The 26,385-nt window shown below is 32.1% G+C and overlaps 1 protein-coding gene across 1 annotated transcript; it reads left to right on the top strand.

Moving 5' to 3' along the window:
- Positions 1-18,324: 18,324 nt before the first annotated feature.
- LOC100258574 (alpha-L-arabinofuranosidase 1) lies at positions 18,325-25,579 on the top strand. The gene is made up of 18 exons (XM_002283939.4): positions 18,325-18,488; positions 18,833-19,039; positions 19,419-19,473; positions 19,892-20,109; positions 20,537-20,658; positions 20,749-20,902; positions 21,673-21,742; positions 21,999-22,144; positions 22,254-22,299; positions 22,443-22,495; positions 22,641-22,785; positions 23,405-23,523; positions 23,661-23,732; positions 23,817-23,920; positions 24,446-24,502; positions 24,598-24,796; positions 24,946-25,092; positions 25,191-25,579. The coding sequence occupies exons 2-18, from the start codon at positions 18,866-18,868 to the stop codon at positions 25,338-25,340; spliced, it is 2,031 nt and encodes a 676-aa protein (XP_002283975.1). The 5' UTR covers positions 18,325-18,488; positions 18,833-18,865; the 3' UTR covers positions 25,341-25,579.
- Positions 25,580-26,385: the final 806 nt, after the last annotated feature.

The raw sequence follows: 26,385 nt of genomic DNA, 5'->3' as shown, positions 1-26,385 counted from the left end.
TCTAAGGCCCCACGTGGATTGGGTTGATGGGAAAATGGGTTTCTATGGGTTTGTGGCTTTTTTTTTTTATTATTATTATTTGTTTGTTTGCTTTTTAGCCATTCTATTTTTATCATTTTCTTAGTTTTTCCAGCTTTTGATGCCAAAGATTCATTTTCAAAATTTTATTTTTAATTTAATTATTAAAAAAAACTCCTATTAAAAATATATATATATATATATATAGTTTTCACAACTTTGACCTCCCAAACTTAAATTATTTTATTTATTTATTTATTTATTTTTAAAATTTCATCCTTAAAATAATTTTTCGGGTTTCCACTTTTAGAAATTTAATTTTTCGGCATTCCATCCTTAAAATAATTTTTCAGGTTTCCACTTTTTGAAATTTAATTTTCTGACATTCCATCCTTAATAATTTTTCGGGTTTCTAATTTTTGAAATTTAATTTTCCGACGTTCTATAGTAATTTTTCAGGTTTCCACTTTTTGAAATTTAATTTTCCGACATTCCATCCTTAATAATTTTTTGGGTTTCTAATTTTCGAAATTTAATTTTTCGGCGTTCCATCCTTAAAATAATTTTTCGGGTTTCCACTTTTCGAAATTTAATTTTCCGACATTCCATCCTTAATAATTTTTCGGGTTTCTGATTTTTGAAATTTAATTTTCAGGCGTTCCGTCCTTAAAATAATTTTTCGGGTTTCCACTTTTCGAAATTTAATTTTCCAACATTCCATCCTTAATAATTTTTCGGGTTTCCAATTTTCGAAATTTAATTTTCCGGCGTTCCATCCTTAAAATAATTTTTCGGGTTTCCACTTTTCGAAATTTAATTTTTTGACATTCCATCCTTAATAATTTTTCGGGTTTCTGATTTTTGAAATTTAATTTTCCGGCGTTCCGTCCTTAAAATAATTTTTTGGGTTTCCATTTTTCGAAATTTAATTTTCCAACATTCCATTCTTAATAATTTTTCGGGTTTCCAATTTTCAAAATTTAATTTTCCGGCGTTCCGTCCTTAAAATAATTTTTCGGGTTTCCACTTTTCGAAATTTAATTTTCCGACATTCCATCTTTAATAATTTTTTGGGTTTCTGATTTTTGAAATTTAATTTTCCGGCGTTCCGTCCTTAAAATAATTTTTCGGGTTTCCACTTTTCGAAATTTAATTTTCCGACATTCCATCTTTAATAATTTTTCGGGTTTCTGATTTTTGAAATTTAATTTTCCGGCGTTCCGTCCTTAAAATAATTTTTTAGTTTCCACTTTTCGAAATTTAATTTTCCGACATTCCATCCTTAATAATTTTTCGGGTTTCCAATTTTCGAAATTTAATTTTCCGGCGTTCTGTCCTTAAAATAATTTTTCGGGTTTGCACTTTTCAAAATTTAATTTTCCGACATTCCATCCTTAATAATTTTTTTGGGTTTCCAATTTTCGAAATTTAATTTTCCGACGTTCCATCCTTAAAATAATTTTTCGGGTTTCCAGTTTTTGAAATTTAATTTTCCGACATTCCATCTCTAAATAATTCTTCAATTTTCCAATTCCCAAGTTCACTTCCCAATTTTCACAATTATTTATCTAATCATTATTACTATTATTCCATTCATTTATCTATTCACTTATTCTTTTATTTAAAATCTCATTTCTAAATAACTCTTCAAACTTTCAATCTCAAAGATTTCACTATTCACGTTCATTCGTTTAAATATTATTCTCATTATTATTATTATTATTCCATTCATTTATTTTACAAATTTTAATAATTAAAGTTCAATTTTTCAAAATTCCATTTTCCAAATTTAGTTTCAATATAAAAAATTCTACTATTCACATTCAGTTGTTTAATGATTAATTTCATCATTATTATTATTCCATTCATTTATTTATTCACTCATTCGTTTATTAAAATTTCGTCTTTAAATAATTCTTCAAAATCCCGATTCCCAGATTTAATTTTCCGAAATTCCAATTTCTTTCAAATTTAATTTCTAAAATTCTCATTCTTATATTTAATTTCTAAAATTCCAATTTTCAAATAATCTTTAAGACTCCAATTTTCAAATAAATTTTAAAAATTCAGTTTTCCCTCGAACTATTTTTAATTTCTATTTGGTGACACATGTGATATGTTTTGTGCTCTTTATTATACACTGACTCCATTTTTATGAAAGTGCATTGCTCGTTCATGGCCCAGGTACGCATCTCTTCCCATTTCAATCATTCTCTATGCATATTTTGATTCCCATGTGTGCATGGTCGATTTGAGTATCCATTGATTTTCTCACTGATTGCCACGTTAGCTTCATTTCATTAGTAGACACCCGACTTTAAGGACTTAGAGGGGTGTTACGGTCTTTACCGTACCTTCCCGATAAGTAACCTGACCCTCGAGCCTGATCCGGTTTTTCACAGACCACCTTTTCCAAAATAAGGAGTCACACTTAGGGTTTTCTTTCTTATTTTGTTTACCCTTTTAAAAATAAAACAAAAATAAGTGGCGACTCTAAGTCATTATTTTAATAAATAAAATCATTTTCAAATAAAAATTGAGTTCACCATCGAGTGGAAGACGCATGAGCCGAAATGCAGGGTCCACAATATGGCATGTAGGGTTATTATCAAATTCATCTATCCCTTTAACATAATTATCCCAAATTTTTTTGACTCACTTAGCTCACTGATTTTTATTTTTATTTTTTGAAAATTCTCAACTTTGAAAAACTAGTTTTTAATTAAATATTAAAAATGATATCTTAACCTTTATGATCAAACCGAGAGCATAACAAATCCAATGGACATCGGGTATGTTGGGCAAAATAATTTAATATTATAATTTATAAATAAAAATGAATTAAAGTGATAAATCAAAATAACTATCTTTTTATAAATCCCTCAAATATATTTTGCCCATAATCCACCATATTTTTTTCCACATAAAGAACTAATATTAATTAAATAATTTGGAAAAATTTTAAGTTAGTTTTCTCATACTCTTGAAACTTAAAAAAATGATTAAATAATAAGTTTTGAGTTAATAACTTCAAACATAATCTTACTCAAAGTCATTTTAGGTATCGAATTTCACTAACGTAGGCTTATTTTTTAATATTAAGTACTAAGTTGTTTTGAATTTCACTAAACGATGCACTTATTTTTAAATATTTCGTATAGATACAAAAACTAAAATATGTTGGATGTGTGAATTAATATTAAAATATCATTTAAAATAAATAATATAATATTACAATTTAAACCAAACAAAAAAAGAGCACAACCAAAATGGTATTATAAAAGAGCACTACCTCTTATTTATTTGCTTTTTTTTTTCAAACAATATTTCTCTTGGAAAAAGAAAGAAATAAAAAAATAATAATAATAATTGATCACTCTCTTTGTTTACCGGTAGCAACTTAGAACCTAAATCTACACAAAACAGAAGTATCAAACTCCAAACTCCTACATTGGCATCACAAATACCACACTCAACCAATAGATCCATCACACTCACATTTATTAAAAAAGAAAAAAGAAAAAGGAAAAAAATCCACACAAATCAAAAGGCACAAAATTGAAAATCAGCCAACACGATTTTTCCCAACACTTTTTCTCTTTGCCTAGATCTAGAAATTTTTTTCTCAAAAAATCCACTTGATCTTGCAAGACATTCTTATTGTACCAAATCTAATTAAAAAAAAAATCTTTTAAATATTAAAAACACCAATGTTTTCATAAATGAATCGGTCATTAAATTGAAAAAGTCATCAATTCACGGTAAAACAGTCAGACCCATGATCCGTATCGGTGACATTATAAATATAGAATTTATATTTTATTAAATTTAAAATTAAATTTAAAAACTTTTAAAGATATATAATCAATGTTTTTAATAATATTTTATTTTTTAAATTTGATATACCAAATTAAATTATAAAGATAAATATGATTATATTAATATATTGAATAAAACATGTAAATATTTAAATATGAAGATATATTTAAGATGAAAAAAATTAGAATATTCAAGTTTCCTATGTATTTTATTATTATAAAATTTGAAAATTATTATATTAATTAATTATAGTATTTTCATACTTATTATAAAAATAAAATTGAATATAAATAACTAAATATTTATATTTATTTAAATATTTTATATGATAAAATTTTAAAAAGAGGCTTAATATAAAAAAGTTTCAACATTATATGTCAAAAAGGTTATCCATCATAGTGGTTTTTTCGCCTTTTTTCGTGAATGACAAGTCATTAGTTTGAGTCTCTCCAAGGATTGTGTTTATTTTCATTATTTGAGTAAATCCCAAATCAAAAGCTTATGCAGTCTTCAAGTAAGCCAACTCTAATAATAGGTTTGAGCAATCAACCCAACTCTAATAATAGGTCCGAGCAATCAACCCAACTTTAGGCAATGAGAAAGCTTAACTCAACCTATTTTGATCAAAATGATAACTTTGGTTATGTGAAAATCAAACGATCAAACTGCTGATTCATCTAATTTGACAGTGGTCCAAATCGAAGACGATCCAATTACCTCAATTGGACTAGAAAGACCGTCGATAGGCAGTCTAACTAGTTGGACTGACCGATCAAGTCTAATTTTTAAAACAATGGGAAATATATATCGAGGTTTGTCAATGACGTTCTATTGGAAATGCATTGATGAAGACAAAACCAACCACATAGCTATTGGAGATGCTCACAGTGTGAAGAAGAGAGATAAGAACATTGAGAATACTATGTTGAAAATACGAGGAGCAACTTATTTCTTTATTCTTCAAATATTGTCAAAAACATGAAAAATACCTTCTTTTTTTTGGTTCATGAAAACAGGGCCTTTGAAAACATAAAGAACATTGAGAACAAAAAATCCTCATTGCTAAATATATCTTTTAGTATTTTTTGTTTTCAATAATAAAACACACTTTTTGGAAACATTTTTTTGAACAAATCCAAAGATTCTCTTAGCCACTTCCCTTTAACTCAAAATCATTACTATAAGACAATTCCAAATTTAGGATTTGTTTTCGTAGTAGTTTCTTGGAAACAAACAATGGTGGAAGAAAACAAAAGAAAAAGTGATTTTAGAAAACCCTACATATGAGAAAGGAAGAAAATATATGAATTTGAATTAAAGGTGGTTTTTGTTTGGCGGCTAACCGTTATTTGTATTTGGGCTTTGGGCTTTTGTGGGTTGGAGGGAAGGGCCCAATGTTGTATAATCCTAGCTGTTGAAACAATTTAATATAAATATTATGAAAATGGTAAAATTGTGAAAGAAATTTGTCTGAGTTTATAATTTGTTTTTCTTATAAAAAAAAATGGTTTTCTAATCATGTTTAAGCAAATGAAAAAAAAAAAAAAAAAGAGGTAAAATATTCGTGAAGGATGGCCATGAAGATAATTTAAAATATTCTTATAGTAATATTCTAGAAGATGGAAAAATTATTAAATTTAAAAATAAAAAAAAAACCGTATTGTAGATTCACCTCTTTCAAATTAAACAAATTCACCGGAACAAATATATATAACAACAGTTTTTTCCGCTCAAATTTGTTGTTGTTGTTTTTTTTTTTTTTTTTTTTTTTTCATTTTTACAAAAATATAACTAAAAATATTATTTTGCATTTCTTCTCGGGTAAATTTCTATTAAGAACATGGCCCATTTGAAAGTAATTTTTTAAAAACACTTTTATTCTAAAAGTGCTTTTGAATAAAAATAAAAAAATCCGACAATATTTGGAAAACATTTTTAAAAAGTAAAAAAAAAAACACGGAATTCTTTAATACCTTTAAGTTATGTTTGGTTGACTGGATATAGCATGATATAGGATAAAAGATGAGATATATTATCATATCTTGTATCTTATAGTAAGATATAGGGTATACATATCTCATGTATCAAAATTTTATTTTTGATTAACTTTTTATTTTTTAATATACTTATTTTACAAAATAATTTTTTATTTATTGTAAATTAAATTTATAATTAAAAAATAAAAACTAAAAAATATTTATAAAATAATATTGATATATGATATATAAATTATTTTTATATATTAAATAACGTAATATAAAAAAATTTATTAGTAAAGTTCAAATATTTTAATCATGAAATTGTTAAATATAACAAAATTTTCATTTTTTTAAATAAAAAATATTTAAATGTAATATAATTTTTATTTTAAACATTAAAAATAATATATATTTCATATTATTTTTTATTCATTTCACAAATTAAATATAAATATAATATAATATAGTATATCTTATGAGATATGTATATTTAAGGATATGATATGCTAAAAATAGTATATACAATATGCATATCCAATTCGAGATATGATATCTAGGATGTATATATCACATCTTATCTTATCATATCCCGCAACCTTAGATCATGTTTGATTGGTCGGTATGAAATAAGATAAAAGAAGGGATATTATATCTTATCCTATATTTGATTGATAATGGGATGAGATAAATTATCACATTACTTATCATATCTTATATTCAAATATATGATAAGTGATGAGATATATTATCCATTTTTTTTATTGAGATATGTTAATTTAATATTAAGATATGAGATATGCATATATGATGTATTATAAATTTATTTATTTTATGAATTTTTTATTTTTTATATATTCATTTTTAAAAATATTTTTTATTATAAATTAAATTTATAGTTAAAAAAATATTTTTTTAAGAAAATAACATAATATTAATATATGATATATAAATTATTTTATATATGTTGAATAACATAATATCAAAAAAAAAATATTTATAAAGTTTAAATATTTTAAGCATGAGTATTGTTAAATACAAGAGAAATTTCATTTTTTTTAAATAGAAAATATTAGAATGTGATATAATTTTTATTTTAAACATTGAAAATAATATATATTCCATATTTTTTTTCCAAAAAAAAAAAATCATTTTGTTCATTTTATAAATTAAATATAAACATAATATAACATAACATATCTTATTGGATATACTATCTTAAAAATATCTTATTCATACTATATGTATATCGTATGATATGTATATCTTGGGATATTATATTATAAACATAATATTATATAACATATCTCATTAATATGTTATCTTAAATATGTATATCCAATTACTTAATCCACACAGGTATTCTAACTTCTCATTAGACAACATCGAATTGAACCACCGGTTTTTCATAGAGCTTTCTTGTCTCCTATTTACATTAAAATACAATAAATGAATAGTCATTCGATAAAAAATCATTTGAATATTTCATTTCCTATCACAATAAGCATATAGATCCAATCGATAGGATTATTAACTAATAATGAGTGGGTATTGAAATAAATGATTCTATTTTGTGGGAATCTATGTGTAACGCCCAGACATTTTCTTTTAAGGGTAATTTAGGAAATTGTTATTAATAATTTAATTAATTGATTAATTAATTTAATAAAGTGGAAGATGGGTAAAAGTGTAATTTTACGAATAAATACCCTAGGTATAAATTAGAAATTTTATTCTTTCCCTTCTTTTCTGAATAGAGTTCCTGTTCGCAGAATTCCAGAGAACGTAAGGTTGGAGTCAGATTTCAGGGTTGAAGAACAGATCTCTATAGGTAAGATTCTAACCCCTAGTTTAATATTTTAGATTCATTGATTAATTTCAAACACATTAGATATATTTTTTTGGAAAACCCTAAATCTAGATTAGGGTTAGATTATTTTTTAATTCGTTTTAATATCAAATAGTGAAAATTTAATATTTTGATTTTAGTATTGGAATTTGGGAGATCTTAAGTTTTATTAGAAAAAAAAGAAAAAAAGGGAGAACGCATGTGTGCAGCACTGGAAGGAAGGAAGGAAGGAAGAAGAAAAAAAAAAATATAGGGGGCGTACGTGTACTGTGCCACTGGAAGCAAGGAGGAAAAAATAAAATAAAATAAAATAGGCATGTGCCAAATGGAAGGAAGCCTTTTATATATATAATGAATGATGATGGCAATGGAAAAAAAAAAAAAAACTTGCTTTTTGGTTTGGTGGTTTGGTGTACCCGAGACATCTAGTGACTTTTGAATTGGTTAATTAAAATAATAATAGTTAGTTTTAGATTAACAAATAAGATAATAGTAATAATGGTATTTTGTAATAAATAGAATAAGAGATTTAGCAATATATATATATATATATATATTTATATATAGAATTTTATAATGACATAAAATTATAATTTAATTAAATTAGTAATGTGTTATTAGAAACAAATTGGGAATTTATTAGTTTTATTTAAATAAGGAATAGATTAGTTAAATTATAAACAAATAGTAATAATTGTTTCTCTTATGTTATATTAGGTGAAGAGTGGATTATATTTTTTTCAGAATTATTCTTCTCCCAAGCTTTCAAGGACTTCTTTTGAGGTAAGGGAAGTTAATGTAATATTTATAAAATTAAATTATCTTATATGTTATTTTGAATTGTGGAAAAGAAAATGATATTTTGTTACCATGCATGGATCAAATTGTTTTGCACTAAATGTTATGTTGGAATATTTTGTTTTATTTATGACACAAAATATGGAGATATTATGTTGTGTAAATTTGAATACTTGAACAAAAACATCACTCTGGTTTATTTGGCCTTTGTCAACGAGATATAATAGTTGACCTTTACATTTCATGGTGGGAATGTAATTGATTTGGACCCCAACCTCTAGGGGTTTGGTTAGAGGTTACTAGTACTAGTAGTGTTTGGTTCCGTCCACCAGGAACAATTTGAGGCTAGCCACCCATTTGAAAAGTCCCACCTAACTGGGCATTTGATATTTGATAACCAGAGTAATGAAACTTAAATGAATTTGATTGAATCTTATGTGAAAGTGTTTGAATTTGATATGAAATTGGTTGGTTGAATTTTGAATATATTGGTATTTTTGGAACTCTGATATTTGATGAGAAAAAAAAAAATTGATATCTCCTATTTGAAATGAAAATATTTGATCCATGAATTGCATTAATATTCCTTATTGGGTTGTGAGCTCATTCCCAATTGTTGAAAATTTTTCAGGTACTCTTAGTTCGGGTGAGGAGTGATGGCTAGACTGAGGAATGGTCATCATTAGGATTTGACTTAGGATTTTTATGTTGGATTTTGTTTAACTATTAGTTATGTTCATTTGGATCTTTTGATATTTGGAAGTTATTTGGAAATTGAATTTTGGGGATTTTAGATTTTGTTCCGCTACTCTGAACAGGTATTTGGTAATTGGTAACATCCAGTTACAATATGATTGTTTGGGTCAGATTATACGTTAAGCCTTCGGGTTTGAGGTGTGAAGTGACCGTCACGCCCTTGGAGTGGGTCTTGGGGCGTGACAGAGTGGTATCAGAGCCAGGTTTTGATCTTGATGGGAACTTGTTTAGTGTACCTTTGGGAATAGATGAGTGACGTATTAGTTTAAGTTTCAACTTCATCTAGTCTGATTCCTTTTATTCCTTACAATTCTGATTTGTTTATTTGACTTCTTAGTGACTAATTTAGTTACACCTATTGCTTTATAGGACACCATGCCACCAAGGAGACCTGCATCTTCCCAAAACAGTCAGGCTAATGATGATGTACCTCCAGTTGAGGGTTTGCCTCCCGTGAGTGCAGAAGGGATCTATAGGTATCTTGGGACACTAGCTGGTTTAGTTGAACGCCAAGCTCGAGCTGTTGGGACTAATGTTCAAGGACAGTCTTCATCTTCTAGGGGTAGCTCTTTTGATGACTTCAAGAAATTGGGTCCTCCTTACTTTTCTGGTGCTACAGATCCCACAGAGGCAGAGGCTTGGATCCTTAAGATGGAGAAATTCTTTGGTGTCATAGATTGCTCTGAGGAGCAAAAAGCCTCTTATGCAGCTTTTATGTTAGATAAAGAGGCAGATCATTGGTGGCGTATGACTAGGAGACTTTTGGAGGATCAGGGACCCATAACATGGAGACAATTTAGGGAGACTTTCTACAAGAAGTATTTCCCTGACAGTGTTAGGCGGCGGAAGGTATGAGAGTTTATTCGTTTGGAACAAGGGGATATGACTGTGGCTCAGTATGAGGCCAAATTTACAGAGTTATCACGTTTTTCCCCACAGTTGATTGCTACAGAGGAGGAAAAGGCATTAAAGTTTCAGGATGGATTGAAGCCTTATTTGAAGAACAAGATATCTATTCTGAAGCTTGGTGTCTATTCAGAGGTTGTTGATAGAGCCCTTATAGCAGAGAAAGATAATGAGGAGCTTCATCAGTATAGAGAACAGCAAAGGAAGCGAAATAGGAGTGATTGTGCTCATGGTAATCAAGCATAGCGAAGGTCCACATCAGGAAGAAATCAGAATAAAGGGAAGACAGCGCAGAATTTAGATGGGGCTTGTCCTACTTGTGGTAAGAAGCATGGGGGTAGGCCATGCTATAGAGAGACTGGAGCTTGCTTTGGTTGTGGGAAGCAAGGACATTTGATCAAAGATTGTCCAGAGAATAGGAAGTTCATCACCAGGAAGCCTAAAGAGGAAAATAAGGAGGATAAACAGAAACCCAAAGCCCAAGGACGGGTGTTTGCTATGACTCATCAAGATGCTCAGGCCACTTCTGATGTGGTGACAGGTACTCTTCGAATCCACACCTTATTTGCTAGAGTCTTGATTGATCCTGGATCAACACATTCTTTTGTTTCAGTATCTTTTGCTGGTTTGTTGGGTTTGCCTGTTGCTAGCATGGACTTTGATTTGATTGTTGCTATTCCTGTGGGAGATTCTGTTGTGGCCAGTAGAATGCTTAGAAATTGTATTGTGATGATTGGTTATAGGGAAATGCCAGTTGATTTAGTACTCCTTGACCTTCAGGATTTTGATGTGATTTTGGGTATGGATTGGTTAGCTTCCTACCATGCCTCTGTTGATTGTTTTGAGAAAAGAGTAACATTTAGTATTCTTGGTCAGCCTAAGTTTAGCTTTGAAGGGAAGCATGTGGACAGACCACTGTGTATGATCTCAGCCTTGCGTGCTAGTAGCTTGCTTAAGAAGGGTTGCCAAGGATTTTTGGCTAGTGTGGTGAGTAATGAAAGTGATTTGAAGTTGGAAGACATACCCATAGTAAGGGAGTATCCTGATGTCTTTCCAGAGGATTTGTCTGGCTTGCCACCAGAGAGAGAGGTGGAGTTCACCATTGATCTGGTACCAGGAACAGGTCCTTTATCTAAGGCCCCATACAGGATGGCACCTGTGGAGCTTAAGGAGTTGAAAGTTCAGCTTCAAGAGTTATTAGACAAGGGTTTTATCAGGCCTATTGTTTCACCTTGGGGAGCTCCTGTTCTATTTGTGAAAAAGAAGGATGGCTCAATGAGACTTTGCATTGACTATAGGGAGTTGAATAAGGTGACAGTGAGGAACAAGTATCCCCTTCCTCGGATTGATGATTTGTTTGATCAGTTACAAGGTGCTTGTGTGTTCTCTAAGATAGATCTTCGATCGGGTTATCACCAGTTGAGGGTTAGAGGGGAAGATGTACCCAAGACTACTTTTCGAACTAGGTATGGGCACTATGAGTTTCTTGTTATGCCTTTTGGTTTGATTAATGCACCTGCTGCTTTTATGGACTTGATGAATAGGGTATTCAAACCCTATTTAGATCAGTTTGTGGTGGTTTTTATAGATGACATCTTGGTATACTCAAGAAGTAAAGAGGAGCATGAGGGCCATTTGAGTATTGTATTACAGACCCTCAGAGATAAGCAGTTGTATGCTAAACTGAAGAAGTGTGAGTTTTGGTTAGACCGAATTTCTTTCCTTGGGCATGTGGTAAGCAATGATGGCATCTCAGTTGACCCTGGCAAGGTAGATGTTGTAGCTAATTGGAGAAGACCTAGTACTGTGACTGAGATTCGAAGTTTCTTGGGACTTGCTGGTTAGTATAGGCGGTTTATAGAAGGGTTCTCTAAGATTGCCCTACCTTTAACTAAGTTGACACAGAAGGGAGTTAAGTTTGAGTGGTCTGATGATTGTGAATGTAGCTTCCAAGAGTTGAAGAATAGATTAGTGTCAGCTCCTATTTTGACTATCCCTTCAGGTTCAGGAGGATTTGTGGTGTATAGTGATGCTTCTCATCAGGGTTTAGGTTGTGTTCTTATGCAGCATGGGAGAGTTGTAGCTTATGCTTCTAGACAGTTGAAGCCTTATGAAAGGAACTACCCTACTCATGATTTGGAGTTAGCTGCTGTGGTTTTTGCACTTAAGATCTGGAAACATTTTTGTTTGGTGAAACTTGTGAGATATTCACAGATCATAAGAGTTTGAAGTATTTATTTTCCCAAAAGGAATTGAACATGAGACAGAGGAGGTGGATTGAACTACTTAAGGACTATGATTGTATTATTCAGTATCATCCTGGGAAGGCGAATGTTGTAGCTGATGCCTTGAGTAGGAAGTCAGTTGGTTCTCTAGCAGCTATTAGAGGCTGTCAAAGGCAGTTACTTGAAGAGTTGAGGAGTTTACAAGTCCACTTTCGAGTTATGGGCTTAGGAGCACTTGTAGCAAATTTCAGAGTACAACCAGACTTAGTTGGGAGAATTAAGACCCTACAAAAGAATGATTCCCGATTAGTGCAAGTTATGGAGGAAGTTAAGAGGGGCAGTAAGCCTGATTTTGTTTTGTTAGATGATGAGATCTTGAGATTTGGGACTAGACTTTGTGTCCCAAATGATGAAGACTTAAGGAGGGAGCTTTTAGAGGAAGCTCATTGTTCCAAGTTTGCAATCCACCCAGGAGGGACAAAGATGTACAAGGATTTGAGGCAAAACTATTGGTGGTCAGGTATGAAGCGTGATATTGCACAATTTGTGGCTCAGTGTTTAGTGTGTCAACAGGTGAAGGCTGAACATCAGCGACCAGTAGGGTCTTTGCAGCCACTTGCTATTCCTGAGTGGAAGTGGGAGCATATTACCATGGATTTTGTGATAGGATTGCCAAGAACCTTAGGGGGTAATAATGCTATTTGGGTGATTGTTGATCGGTTGACAAAGTCTGCTCACTTTTTGCCTATGAAAGTCAACTTTTCTTTAGATCGTTTAGCTTCTCTTTATGTGAAGGAGATTGTGAGAATGCATGGAGTACCAGTTTCTATAGTGTCTGACAGAGATCCTCGTTTCACTTCTAGATTCTAGCATAATCTACAAAAAGCTTTGGGCACTAAGTTGAGTTTTAGTACTGCTTTCCATCCTCAAACTGATGGCCAATCAGAAAGGGTAATTCAGGTTTTGGAAGACTTGTTGAGAGCTTGTATTTTGGACCTGCAAGGTAATTGGGATGATCATTTACCTTTAGTAGAGTTTGCCTATAACAATAGTTTTCAAGCTAGCATTGGGATGGCACCTTTTGAGGCATTGTATGGTAGGAAATGTCGATCTCCTATCTGTTGGAATGATGTTGGAGAAAGGAAACTTTTGGGGCCTGAACTTGTGCAGTTGACTGTTGAAAAAGTTGCTTTGATTAAAGAAAGATTAAAAGCAGCTCAAAGTAGACATAAGAGTTATGCTGATCATCGTAGGCAAGATTTGGAGTTTGAGGTGGGTGATCATGTGTTCTTGAAAGTTTCACCTATGAAGTCTGTGATGAGATTTGGGAGAAAAGGAAAACTTAGTCCTCGTTTTGTGGGTCCGTTTGAAATATTAGAAAGAGTAGGCACTTTGGCATATAAAGTAGCCTTGCCCCCAAGCCTGTCTAAGGTTCATAATGTGTTTCATGTTTCGACTTTAAGGAAGTATATTTATGATCCTTCTCATGTTGTGGAGTTGGAGCCTATTCAAATTTTTGAGGACTTGACCTATGAAGAGGTACCCGTTCAAATTGTGGATGTGATGGATTAGGTACTACGACATGTTGTTGTCAAGTTGGTAAAGGTCCAGTGGAGCAATCATAGTATCCGAGAGGCCACTTGGGAGTTAGAAGAAGAGATGAGAGAAAAGCATCCTCAATTATTCCAAGACTCAGGTATGTCAAGTTTAGAGGACTAAACTTTTGTTAAGGAGGGGAGGATGTAACGCCCAGACATTTTCTTTTAAGGGTAATTTAGGAAATTGTTATTAATAATTTAATTAATTGATTAATTAATTTAATAAAGTGGAAGAGGGGTAAAAGTGTAATTTTACGAATAAATACCCTAGGTATAAATTAGAAATTTTATTCTTTCCCTTCTTTTCTGAATAGAGTTCCTGTTCGCAGAATTCCAGAGAACGTAAGGTTGGAGTCAGATTTCAGGGTTGAAGAACAGATCTCTATAGGTAAGATTCTAACCCCTAGTTTAATATTTTAGATTCATTGATTAATTTCAAACACATTAGATATATTTTTTTGGAAAACCCTAAATCTAGATTAGGGTTAGATTATTTTTTAATTCGTTTTAATATCAAATAGTGAAAATTTAATATTTTGATTTTAGTATTGGAATTTGGGAGATCTTAAGTTTTATTAGAAAAAAAAGAAAAAAAGGGAGAACGCATGTGTGCAGCACTGGAAGGAAGGAAGGAAGGAAGAAGAAAAAAAAAAATATAGGGGGCGTACGTGTACTGTGCCACTGGAAGCAAGGAGGAAAAAATAAAATAAAATAAAATAGGCATGTGCCAAATGGAAGGAAGCCTTTTATATATATAATGAATGATGATGGCAATGGAAAAAAAAAACTTGCTTTTTGGTTTGGTGTACCCGAGACATCTAGTGACTTTTGAATTGGTTAATTAAAATAATAATAGTTAGTTTTAGATTAACAAATAAGATAATAGTAATAATGGTATTTTGTAATAAATAGAATAAGAGATTTAGCAATATATATATATATATATATATATATATATATATATATATATATATATATATATATATATATATATATATATATATATATATATATATATTTATATATAGAATTTTATAATGACATAAAATTATAATTTAATTAAATTAATAATGTGTTATTAGAAACAAATTGGGAATTTATTAGTTTTATTTAAATAAGGAATAGATTAGTTAAATTATAAACAAATAGTAATAATTGTTTCTCTTATGTTATATTAGGTGAAGAGTAGATTATATTTTTTTCAGAATTATTCTTCTCCCAAGCTTTCAAGGACTTCTTTTGAGGTAAGGGAAGTTAATGTAATATTTATAAAATTAAATTATCTTATATGTTATTTTGAATTGTGGAAAAGAAAATGATATTTTGTTACCATGCATGGATCAAATTGTTTTGCACTAAATGTTATGTTGGAATATTTTGTTTTATTTATGACACAAAATATGGAGATATTATGTTGTGTAAATTTGAATACTTGAACAAAAACATCACTCTGGTTTATTTGGCCCTTGTCAACGGGATATAATAGTTGAGTATTCGGCCCTGTCAACGGGATATAATAGTTGACCTTTACATTTCATGGTGGGAATGTAATTGATTTGGACCCCAGCCTCTAGGGGTTTGGTTAGAGGTTACTAGTACTAGTAGTGTTTGGTTCCGTCCACCAGGAACAATTTGAGGCTAACCACCCATTTGAAAAGTCCCACCTAACTGGGCATTTGATATTTGATAACCAAAGTAATGAAACTTGAATGAATTTGATTGAATCTTATGTGAAAGTGTTTGAATTTGATATGAAATTGGTTGGTTGAATTTTGAATATATTGGTATTTTTGGAACTTTGATATTTGATGAGAAAAAAAAAATTTTGATATCTCCTATTTGAAATGAAAATATTTGATCCATGAATTGCATTAATATTCCTTATTGGGCTGTGAGCTCATTCCCAATTGTTGAAAATTTTTCAGGTACTCTTAGTTCGGGTGAGAAGTGATGGCTAGGCTGAGGAATGGTCATCATTAGGATTTGACTTAGGATTTTTATGTTGGATTTTGTTTAACTATTAGTTATGTTCATTTGGATCTTTTGATATTTGGAAGTTATTTGGAAATTGAATTTTGAGGATTTTAGATTTTGTTCCGCTACTCTGAACAGGTATTTGGTAATTGGTAACATCCAGTTACAATATGATTGTTTGGGTCAGATTATACTTTAAGCCTTCGGGTTTGAGGTGTGAAATGACCATCACGCCCTTGGAGTGGGTCTTGGAGCGTGACACTATGATATAACTTCACTATATAATACGACGGAACCCCATTTCAATTATAAATATAAAGAGTGGTTTCTTCCATGGCGTGTCAAATTCGCATCGAAAAAAAGAAGTATTTGTTCTTTCCATGTCATGTCATATCGTGTTAACCAAACATAATTGAAAAGAAAATACTTTCGATACTTCCGACAGAAGTTATAAAAAAAAATATTTTCAGCAAAAATACTTCACAAATGTAATCTTAATATAATATTTTAAATTAAAAAAATTCGTTTTCACCATCACACACACTCAAAGCCACTCAATTACCATTCCACCATTACCACTAAAAAACTTCAAATTACCCCCAACTTGCCCAAATACCCCAATTGAAAACCCTAAAAAAGTGTACACATATTGCTCCCTTGGAGTAAACGCCAGGCATCTTCCACTCTCTTCCACACACCAAAAAGAAAAATCACCCCCGCTGGGAAAACGTCCACTCCACAGTCCACAACCTTTGTCTCTTATTCATCTTTGCTCTTCCAAAATCCAAATCATTACTTGTACGCATGAGATGCCATACTTATAAGCATTCTCTCTCAATTAACAAACCTAAATCGTCTCCCATCCCCCTCACTCTCCCCCTTTTCTCCTCCTTAGTTTCAGAATTTGCCACTTTAAAACTCTCCACTCGTCATATAATAAGCGATAAGCTTCAATCATTCTTTTTGTAGATGACTAGGTTACGCCATAGTAATAGCACACGATGAACCCCAATTGCCATTGTAATAATTTCCGTCCGTACAAGTCAAAAAATAAATATATTATATATATAAATATCAGTGGAGTATCAAATCGATACATATTAAATATGATTGGGTTACGTCATATATATATATATATATATATATATATATAAATCTCATTATTTTATATCAACTTCATTTTTGTTGGTCTAGAATTTTTATATTATATATATAAATATCAGTGGAGTATCAAATCGATACATATTAAATATGATTGGGTTACGTCATATATATATATATATATATATATATATATATATATATATATATATAAATCTCATTATTTTATATCAACTTCATTTTTGTTGGTCTAGAATTTTTATATATTTTCAATAATTCAGACATATTTGATCATGATAAAAATATAAATATATATATAAATATAAATAGAGTATCAAATCGATACCTATTAAATATGATCGGGTTACATCATATATATATATATATATATATATATATATATATAAATCTCGTTATTTTATACCAACTTCATTTTTGTCGGTCTAGACTTTTTATATATTTTTAATGATTTAGACATATTTGATTGGTACATGCTCGATAAAAATATATATAATTTCATTTTTATTATCTAATTAGGTTTAGGACAAAACAAACTATAATAATGACATCCGTAAATGTACATTCCTAAGAATTTTGGAGGCATGCTGCATTTTTCTTTTAGCTTATCTTGTCCATATGGCAGTATTAGCACCATAGAAGGAACTAGGAAGCAACATAAATAAAATTAATATACCCAGTATATCTCTTTGAATATCTAGCTAGTTGCTTTTGAAATTAAAATTTTGGGCAGAGATAAATGTCAAAAAATGGGTTGGGTATGCCACCTGTGCAAGTAACAATTTTGGAATTAAAAGGCCTAATTCGCACTAATTTGCTAAAAAAATATGAATTATTATGAACCCAAAATTAAAAAAAAAGCAATGGTATTATTTCCACATTTTCCCATAAATATATATATAATATTTTAATTATTTTAAATTATTTTTTTGAGGATTATTTTAAAAGATAATTATATAAATGTGATATTTTAAAAATGAAAAAATAGATTAAAAATGTTACAAAAAAATTTAAAAATTGTTTTTAAAAATTGATTTCAAAAACTAATTGTAATAAGAACTATTTGTTATATAATTATTAATATAAATAATTTTCTATTTTTCTAAAAATCATATCCCATATACAAATTTGACAGAAAAAAAAAGGAAAAGGAAAAGAAAATGAGCAGGAGTTATAATTGGAGAAGAGAATAGTGTGGGCCTCAGAGGAAGAAAAATCTTAAACAAGTCAATTCCTCCTCATCTTCTGCCAAAACCAAAAGCTCCATTACTTAGTAACATTATGGCACTCAAGCGTGTGTCAGCCGTTTCTTGTATTTGGCTCCTTGTCTCTCTCTTTCTCTCCCTATATATAGGTGTACAATCAACAGAAATAATCAAGCCAGGACTCATCTCTCACACAACCCACACTTTCAATCCCGAGGAACCCAGATACCTATCTACTCTTTCAGGTAAATCCTGATCATTCGTTAGGGATATAGGTCCGTTGACTGTTTCTCCATTCTGGGTCTTGTTGATTGATCATAGTTGCGCCTATTCTGGCTTTGTATCTCTTGATTCTGGTGAACTGCAACTGGATTTTTTGAAAAGTTGTTAACCTACTAAGAGGTTTTTGCAATTTGAGCCTTTTGTGATGTGGGTGTGACGGCAATAACATCTTTGATGATGGCGTTTGCCATTTTTAGCTAGCTTTAACTGTCTGCCTGATGCTCCATTTCGCGGTTTATGCTTTATCTCCTTTTTTTTTTTCTGTCAACTGGGCTGAGTGTAACTGAATCGGGTTCTTTTTTATCAGGCTGTGTGGAAATTGGATGTGGTGAAGGAAGGAATGGGTTGTTTCCGCGCCTCTTGCAAAGTCCTCTTCTGCTTCTTCTTTCTGGTTTCCTCTGTGTATCAGTTTTTGCCCATTGGGGCTGATGGGAACCAGACGGCGCAGCTGATCGTTGATACTAAAGGGCCTGGCCGGAAGATGCCAGAAACATTGTTTGGATTATTCTTTGAGGTGAATTTTTTTACTTACATTAGCGAAATTTCCTTTATTTCCTGTTGGCTGTTGCCACTTAGGCTGCCGGTATTCCCGGTTTGTGCCTTTAATCAGTACTGTTTCAAAATTTTCTAGTAGAATAAACTGTTGGGTTTGTCTCTTTGTGACGATGATTCTCGGATCATCATGTATCCAATGGGCCTTCCTCAATTACGGTCTGGCTGCCAATGACATAGTACAATTTGATTTGTGATTGTGTCTTGATTGATTGTTGAAACTATTTGAATATTAAATGTTGGGTTGTTTCGAATTCTGAGCAATTAGCAATTTACTGCCACTGTAATTGTGTATATGTTGATTTTGAAGATTGAGCTTTGTTTGAAATGTCTTTGTGTAGGAGATCAACCATGCAGGAGCTGGTGGACTGTGGGCAGAGCTTGTCAGCAACAGAGGTCATTTCTAAATCTCTTGTTTTCAGATAACAAGGACAAAAACCCGAATATTTAATGTTTTTGTATTCAGCATTTCTGTATGCATGAGAATAGAACTAGAACGTGTCTATAGATTGTAAAGAGCAAAATAAAGTTTCGAAAATTTGACATAGTTATTGAAACAAAGTGGAAAAATCTGCATGTGTAAACAAGGGGAATTTGGGTTTGAATCCATGCCATCTATAAACTATTTACAAGTATGTATATAGTTACATTTTTGTGCTAAAAAATAATTTGTCACATAGGACATAATGTCGGGCATTCTTTCAAGTGAATTTCTTAGATCAGGAATATAAACTTTCTTCTTGAGCTGACAGAACAGTGGGTTGTTGCTTGCACTATTTTAAAGATTGGGAATTTCATGAGGTTCTAATTTCAGGCTTTGAAGCGGGGGGCCCTATCACTCCCTCAAACATTGATCCCTGGGCTGTAATCGGGAATGAATCATATGTAGTTGTAGCAACAGATCGTTCATCACCCTTTGAGCGTAACAAAGTAGCGCTTCGAGTGGAGGTGCTCTGTGGCAATGACAGCAATAGCACTAATATCTGTCCAGCTGGAGGCGTTGGTGTCTACAACCCTGGGTACTGGGGCATGGTAAGAACTAGTTGACAGTTTACGAAATAGTGGCTTCTTTTTTTTTTCTCTCTCCTTTTTGTCTGAACTTATATCACAATAAAAAATATATCCCCAGTTGAATCGTGTGGGGACCTTACTGTAAAGCCTTTTGATTTGGAACAAGGACCTCACATTAAGACTCAGGGCTTAATTGTATGACCTATTGTCATGTGTTGGATCAAAGCCAATTTCACTTCTTTCTTTACGGGCTCTTCTATTAAAAATAAGGGTTAGGATATCTTTTGAAAATCTGTGTTTTAGCTCAAGTAGTGGTCATTTTTTAGTGAAAATGCTTGTTGGATGAGGATCTGTGTTCTTATTCTCCAATAATACTTGAACATCATTTCTCTTCTGATTTCTCATTGACTTTGCTGCTGTTTGGATCTTTTTACTTTGCATCCTACAGAATGTTGAACAAAATAAGTGGTTTACTGTGGTCATGCATGTTCGCTCAGAAGGAGCAGTCAATATATCTGTGGCATTGACTAGCTCAAATGGAGTGGACACCCTCGCTGCTACTAACTTTGTGTAAGTAGCATTTAGAGTGTTCCTGTATTTTCATGAATGCAATGTGATCAGTTCCCTAAATACTTAAGAGTTCGCCCTTTATACTTGCAGAGCTAATGCTTGTACTGTCGGAAACTGGACGAAATATACAGCTAATTTGCGAGCTACAGCAACAAATAGTAATGCAAGACTTCAATTGACAACAACCAAAAAGGGGGTGATATGGTTTGATCAAGTGTCATTAATGCCTGTGGATACATACCGGGTATATGTTTCCTTTATACTCATGTTATTATGTGCTATGCTCAAGATGCATTCTTGCAGGCACTATTCAGATAAACCTATTCTAGAACAGTGGGTAGTCAATCTGGATGCCGTCAATCTATATTTGTATAAGATTGATTCTGTCACCTGTAAGAGCATAACTCGTTCTTCTTAATAAGGCTAGGACAGGGAAGTGATAAAATTCCATCAATAATTTAAGAAAGAAAATCAATGATGAACTTCAAAGTAAAATATTACCTAAAAATCGAGATTTACCTTCTCAACATTAAAATATGTAAATGAGATGATCATTTTGTGAAATTTAAGTATATTTTTTAACTTAATAATATGAATTATTAAGATTGAACAAGAAGTTGTAAAAGCTAACGAGTTGGCCCTAGGTATCCTAAACTGCAAATTTAGTATATTTGTGATCATTTAGTTCACCTCTACATTGAAATTAATGTTAAAATTTTGTTCCTCCTTAAAATCATAAAATGTGATGACTTTGGAAGTGGAACAATTTTATGGATTCTTAAACCAGAAAGAACAATATGAACGTAAAGTTTTTGTTTGACTTCAACCTAAACTTGGTACTTCAGAAGCTAGTAGTTAACTCGTGGGAGTTATGGTGATATTGGACAATGCATTTATTAATTTGTCAATGTGTGATCTCAATGTTCTCAACTAGTTGTTTGTGATGTCTTCAGTTTAGGAAAATATCTTTGTTTATTTGCTACTTTGCCTTATACAACTTTTATTGTGTCACAGAACCATAATTTCAGAAAAGATCTTTCACAAATGATAGCCGATTTGAAACCTCGATTTCTTAGGTTTCCAGGTATGCATTAACTTATTTCTGTTGATGGTTCAAAACTTGGTTTGAGTTGTTTTAGAGAGCACTCAGATATGATATTTTTGAAGTTGAGGCTCTTTAGGTTTAGATGGCGGTTCATCATTTTGTACATTTATCTTGAGCGGCTTCATCTGTTAATTGCATCCATTCATAATATTTTCTGGTTCCATGACTTCTTCCGAAGGCTCAGGCATTTGGTCGAATTAATTCAGATAATATGTTCTCTATTTATATTGCATAGGTGGCTGTTTCGTTGAAGGTGATTGGTTAAGAAATGCATTTCGCTGGAAACAGACAATTGGGCCCTGGGAGGAGAGACCTGGACACTTTGGTGATGTTTGGAAGTACTGGACTGATGATGGACTTGGTTATTTTGAGTTCCTTCAAGTATGTATCTTCCACCTGTCAATTGTGAAAGATTTTATTTATATCTTAGTGATTGTACAATTTCCATGAGATGCTGCTTAGGTAATTTACAAATGTTTTGTTTCTGTAGCTAGCGGAGGACATTGGTGCATTGCCAGTGTGGGTGTTCAACAATGGTAAGCATATGCCCAGTCCCTTGACTCTGTTTGTAAATGTTTGTGTGCTTTTATTTTCTTTCTTTTTTTTTTTCTGAAGAAAAAAATTCTATTCAATTGACATGTTTTTTCTTTGTTTTTTTCTTGTTGCTTTAAAAATACAGGAATCAGCCACAATGATGAAGTCGATACCACTAGTATCGGACCCTTTGTTCAAGTATGCTTTCTTGCTCTTTGAGATTTCAGAAGGAAATGGTGTAAAAAATTTAACTCAGGAGATCATACTATTTCATCTAATTAATAAGTTGAGTAGTAATCAACTAGTGTATGCTTGTGCTTGAATCTTGTTCTTTTCTACACAGGAAGTCCTTGATAGTATTGAGTTTGCGAGAGGTGCATCAAATTCTACATGGGGTTCTGTTAGGACTGCAATGGGACACGAAGACCCTTTTAACTTAAAATATATTGCAGTTGGAAATGAGGATTGCTGGAAAAAGAATTACCGGGGTATGCATATTTGAAATCCATACTCTTTGTTTGCTTATTTATCTAATGGAAGGCATAGCTTACTTAGTAATGGAACATAGAGAGCATATGATTTTTCTCCATGCTAAAATTGTTAAGTAAATTCATGCACAAATTTGATTTAAAATGAAGGGTTTGGCTCCTCTTCAGTTTGTTTGTTTACCAATTACAGGGTTCTGCATCACCCTTGTGGATGTGGTTTCCTTTGGGGTGAAGGGGGTAGGGGTGGGGGTGTTGGGCTCAGGAGGAACAGGGTTCTGTTGCTTCCATTTCACTGAAAAGGTGGAACAAGGGGATTAAAGATGTGTTTTTCCTTTATTTATAAACCCTAATTAAATACTATCCAAGAAATTCTTCTCTTCCAACCTCTAATCTGAACATTTTTGTGCCAAAAAGCAATCTAGCCAAGGAATCATTTCAACTCTGATTTTCAAAGTGCTCTCACAATCAGCAAATCATACTGAACTCTAGTGAAAATTCCTCTTCTAAACAAACTTACACACCTATAGATTCCATAAATCCCACATTGCACCTCAGTTTCTAAATGGTAAAGCTTCTCTTTAATTGGTTTGAGATTTACTCTTATTTGTTTCTTGATCAGGAAACTACATGAGGTTCTATGATGCTATCAAACGAGTTTATCCAGATATCAAACTAATCACAAACTGTGATGCGTCTTCTCGGAAGTTGAATCACCCAGCTGATTACTATGATTTCCATGTAAAAGTCTTAACATCATGCCTTGTTTTACCTATTAAATGCTTCATATAGTGGCTTCTTCCACATTATAACATGAATATGTGCAATGGTCATTGGTTGTCAACGGTCCTTGTCTTACTCTCTGATTTCCTGGTTAGATTTACACATCTGCCACCAACCTGTATAGTATGGCTCATCAATTTGATCGCACATCACGTGATGCTCCAAAGGTGTGGTGAAATGCCTTCATCTGATTCACAAATCTAGCTCTAAATGAATGCTCCTGAACTGTTCTGCTGCTGAATGATTTTCAGGCTTTTGTCAGTGAGTATGCTGTGACAGGTAAAGATGCTGGTTCAGGAACTCTTTTGGCAGCATTGGCTGAAGCTGCATTCCTCATTGGGGTGGAAAAGAACAGGTCTGCTCTGCTCTCCTGAGGAAAAGGTTTTCATTCAAATGCTTGAGTTTTTGCGTAATTATTTCAAACTTCTGTTCTCAATTTCTTTTGAGAAGAAAAACTGATGTAATGTTTCCTTATTTTTTTATCGTGTCTTCTGATTTTAATATTTACTGATTTTTTTAATCCCATATTTCTTTTTTATCTAAACTTATCTCGTCTAATGCAAAGAACTTTTCATGTCATTTTTTTTTTTCTTTTTTGGTTTTTAAATGGTTTAAACTTCAATATAGTTACATAATATCCTGAAGTTCAGCATACTAGCTCTCTTGGGAACTTTTCTGACATGTTTTTCTGATCCTTCACCAACAACAGCAGTAACATGGAACTTTATCAATTTCCATCATGTTGTTCATTAAAACCGATAATGGAAGCTATTTAAGATTCCATTATCATTTATCTCCTGTTTTTTGTGATCCTTATGCTTTTAGTTTAGTTTTGGAAGCTACAGTAGTTACCGGGTACTTACTTTCTGCTCCAATGCAGTGATGTTGTTGAGATGGCAAGCTATGCACCACTTTTTGTGAATTCCAATGACAGGACGTATGTCTCCTCATTTTCCTACTAAAACCTTGCCTTCATTATACATCTATACTTAAATCAATATTTAAATTTGGAAAAATTTTCTCTCGTTAAAGCTGGAGCCCAGATGCAATCGTCTTCAATTCTTCCTTTGTGTATGGAACTCCTAGCTACTGGATGCAGCACTTTTTCAGCAACTCCAGTGGAGCGACTCTTCTCAATTCAACGCTCACGAATAATTCCTCCAGTTCACTTATTGCCTCTGCAATCACTTGGAAAAGCTCCCAGGATAACAAAACTTACATAAAATTAAAGGTCTTCCAACAAATCTTCTGAAACTCCTCATTTGCTTTCTTCATTTAGGACTCTTTCTGCAATTTAGCTTGATCACCATGAAAAGATCTGGTTTTGTATATGAAGTTATGAACCCTGTCTTTTTTTTCTTTTTTTTTGGCCTTTTGCAGGTTGTAAACTTCAGAAACGTGTCAGTGAGTCTCAAAATTTCCGTGGATGGGCTGCAGACAAACTCCCTACAATTGTCCGGGGCAACCAAGACTGTACTCACATCTAGCAATGTGATGGATGAGAATTCCTTCAAAGAACCAACCAAGGTATTTTCAGCCAAATCCCACCATTGTTTTACATCAGTGATGCTCTTATATTCAAAATCACAGTCTGCTTGTTCTTTCTGTTGTTTTCTTGGCTGCAGGTTGCACCATTCCGATTTGAACTTAAAGATGTAGGCAAGGACTTGGATGCTGAACTCCCTGCTTATTCTTTCACTGCATTTGATTTGTTGACGGACTCAAGTAGTCTCCAGACCGTGGAAACCGATGCTGGCTATAAATCTTCGATTTAATATGAGGATTAACAGAGAAATCCTATGTTATAATTATGTTTACTTTATATGGTTTGAATGTGTGTGTGAGGTGTTGGAAGTGTGAAAGTTGTGAAATATGAAGTGTGAGGGTGTGAACAAGGCTATTTACTTAGCCACTCTTATCCTGTAAAAACTTTGTGCTGCAATTTCAAGCCGCTAAATTTATAAGTCTACCTTTATATATACATAAATCTTGTGTTTGATGTGGCTTTTGAAAAGTCCGATGCTTTTGTTTAAAGAGTTTATGTGATATCCCACATTGGATATGTGAGAAAGTTCTTAAAATTATATATGTAGAGGTTTCTCTTAACCTGTAGATGTATTTTAAAGTCATGAGAACCCCTTTAGGCTTAGAGCGGGTGATATCTATACGATTAGGTGGCTAGGTGGGTGCAAGTCTTTACAAATGGTATTGAAATCGATCCTTAACCTGATGCATTTTAAAGTCGTAAAGGTTCCTTAGGTTTGAACTTCAAGCAAACAATATCTACACACTTTAAGACTTAAAAAATAACTTAATATAAAAATCAAAAGAATATTAATAAAAGTTTTATAATATTAATATTATCCTTTAAAAATTGTGATTTTGCTTTTAATTTCAATCCGAAGCAGAAAATAAGAAACAATCAAAACAATACCTTATTATAGTTAAGGAATTAAAATCTGAAAACGGAATTTTTATTAATGGGGACCTAGATGGGAAGGGTAGGGTTGGGGCTCCAAAGTGCAAATGTAGACGGTAGTTACAAAATAATAACAATAAAAGGGAAACTTGTGTTTTGATGGGATCATTTGGGAAATATATGGTTTTCGGAACTCAACTTTATGAAATATGAGAACTAGATCTTAATATGAAAGTAATATTGCTTTCATGCACTCTGAGCCGACTCCATTTTTTGTGCCAAGATTGCCCTTTCAGGTCTCCATTACTGATAAAAAAAAAATAGGTAGAAGTGATGGCGGCAACGATGGATTGATGTGGAGCTACAACGGCAATGACCTTGGCACCTCCAGATTTTTCTTT

The sequence above is a fragment of the Vitis vinifera genome, chromosome 8 (assembly GCF_030704535.1).
Source record: "Vitis vinifera cultivar Pinot Noir 40024 chromosome 8, ASM3070453v1".
Taxonomy (NCBI): Eukaryota; Viridiplantae; Streptophyta; class Magnoliopsida; order Vitales; family Vitaceae; genus Vitis; species Vitis vinifera.
Note: the sequence above shows the minus strand (reverse complement) of the source record. Positions and strands in the feature narration are given on the sequence as shown.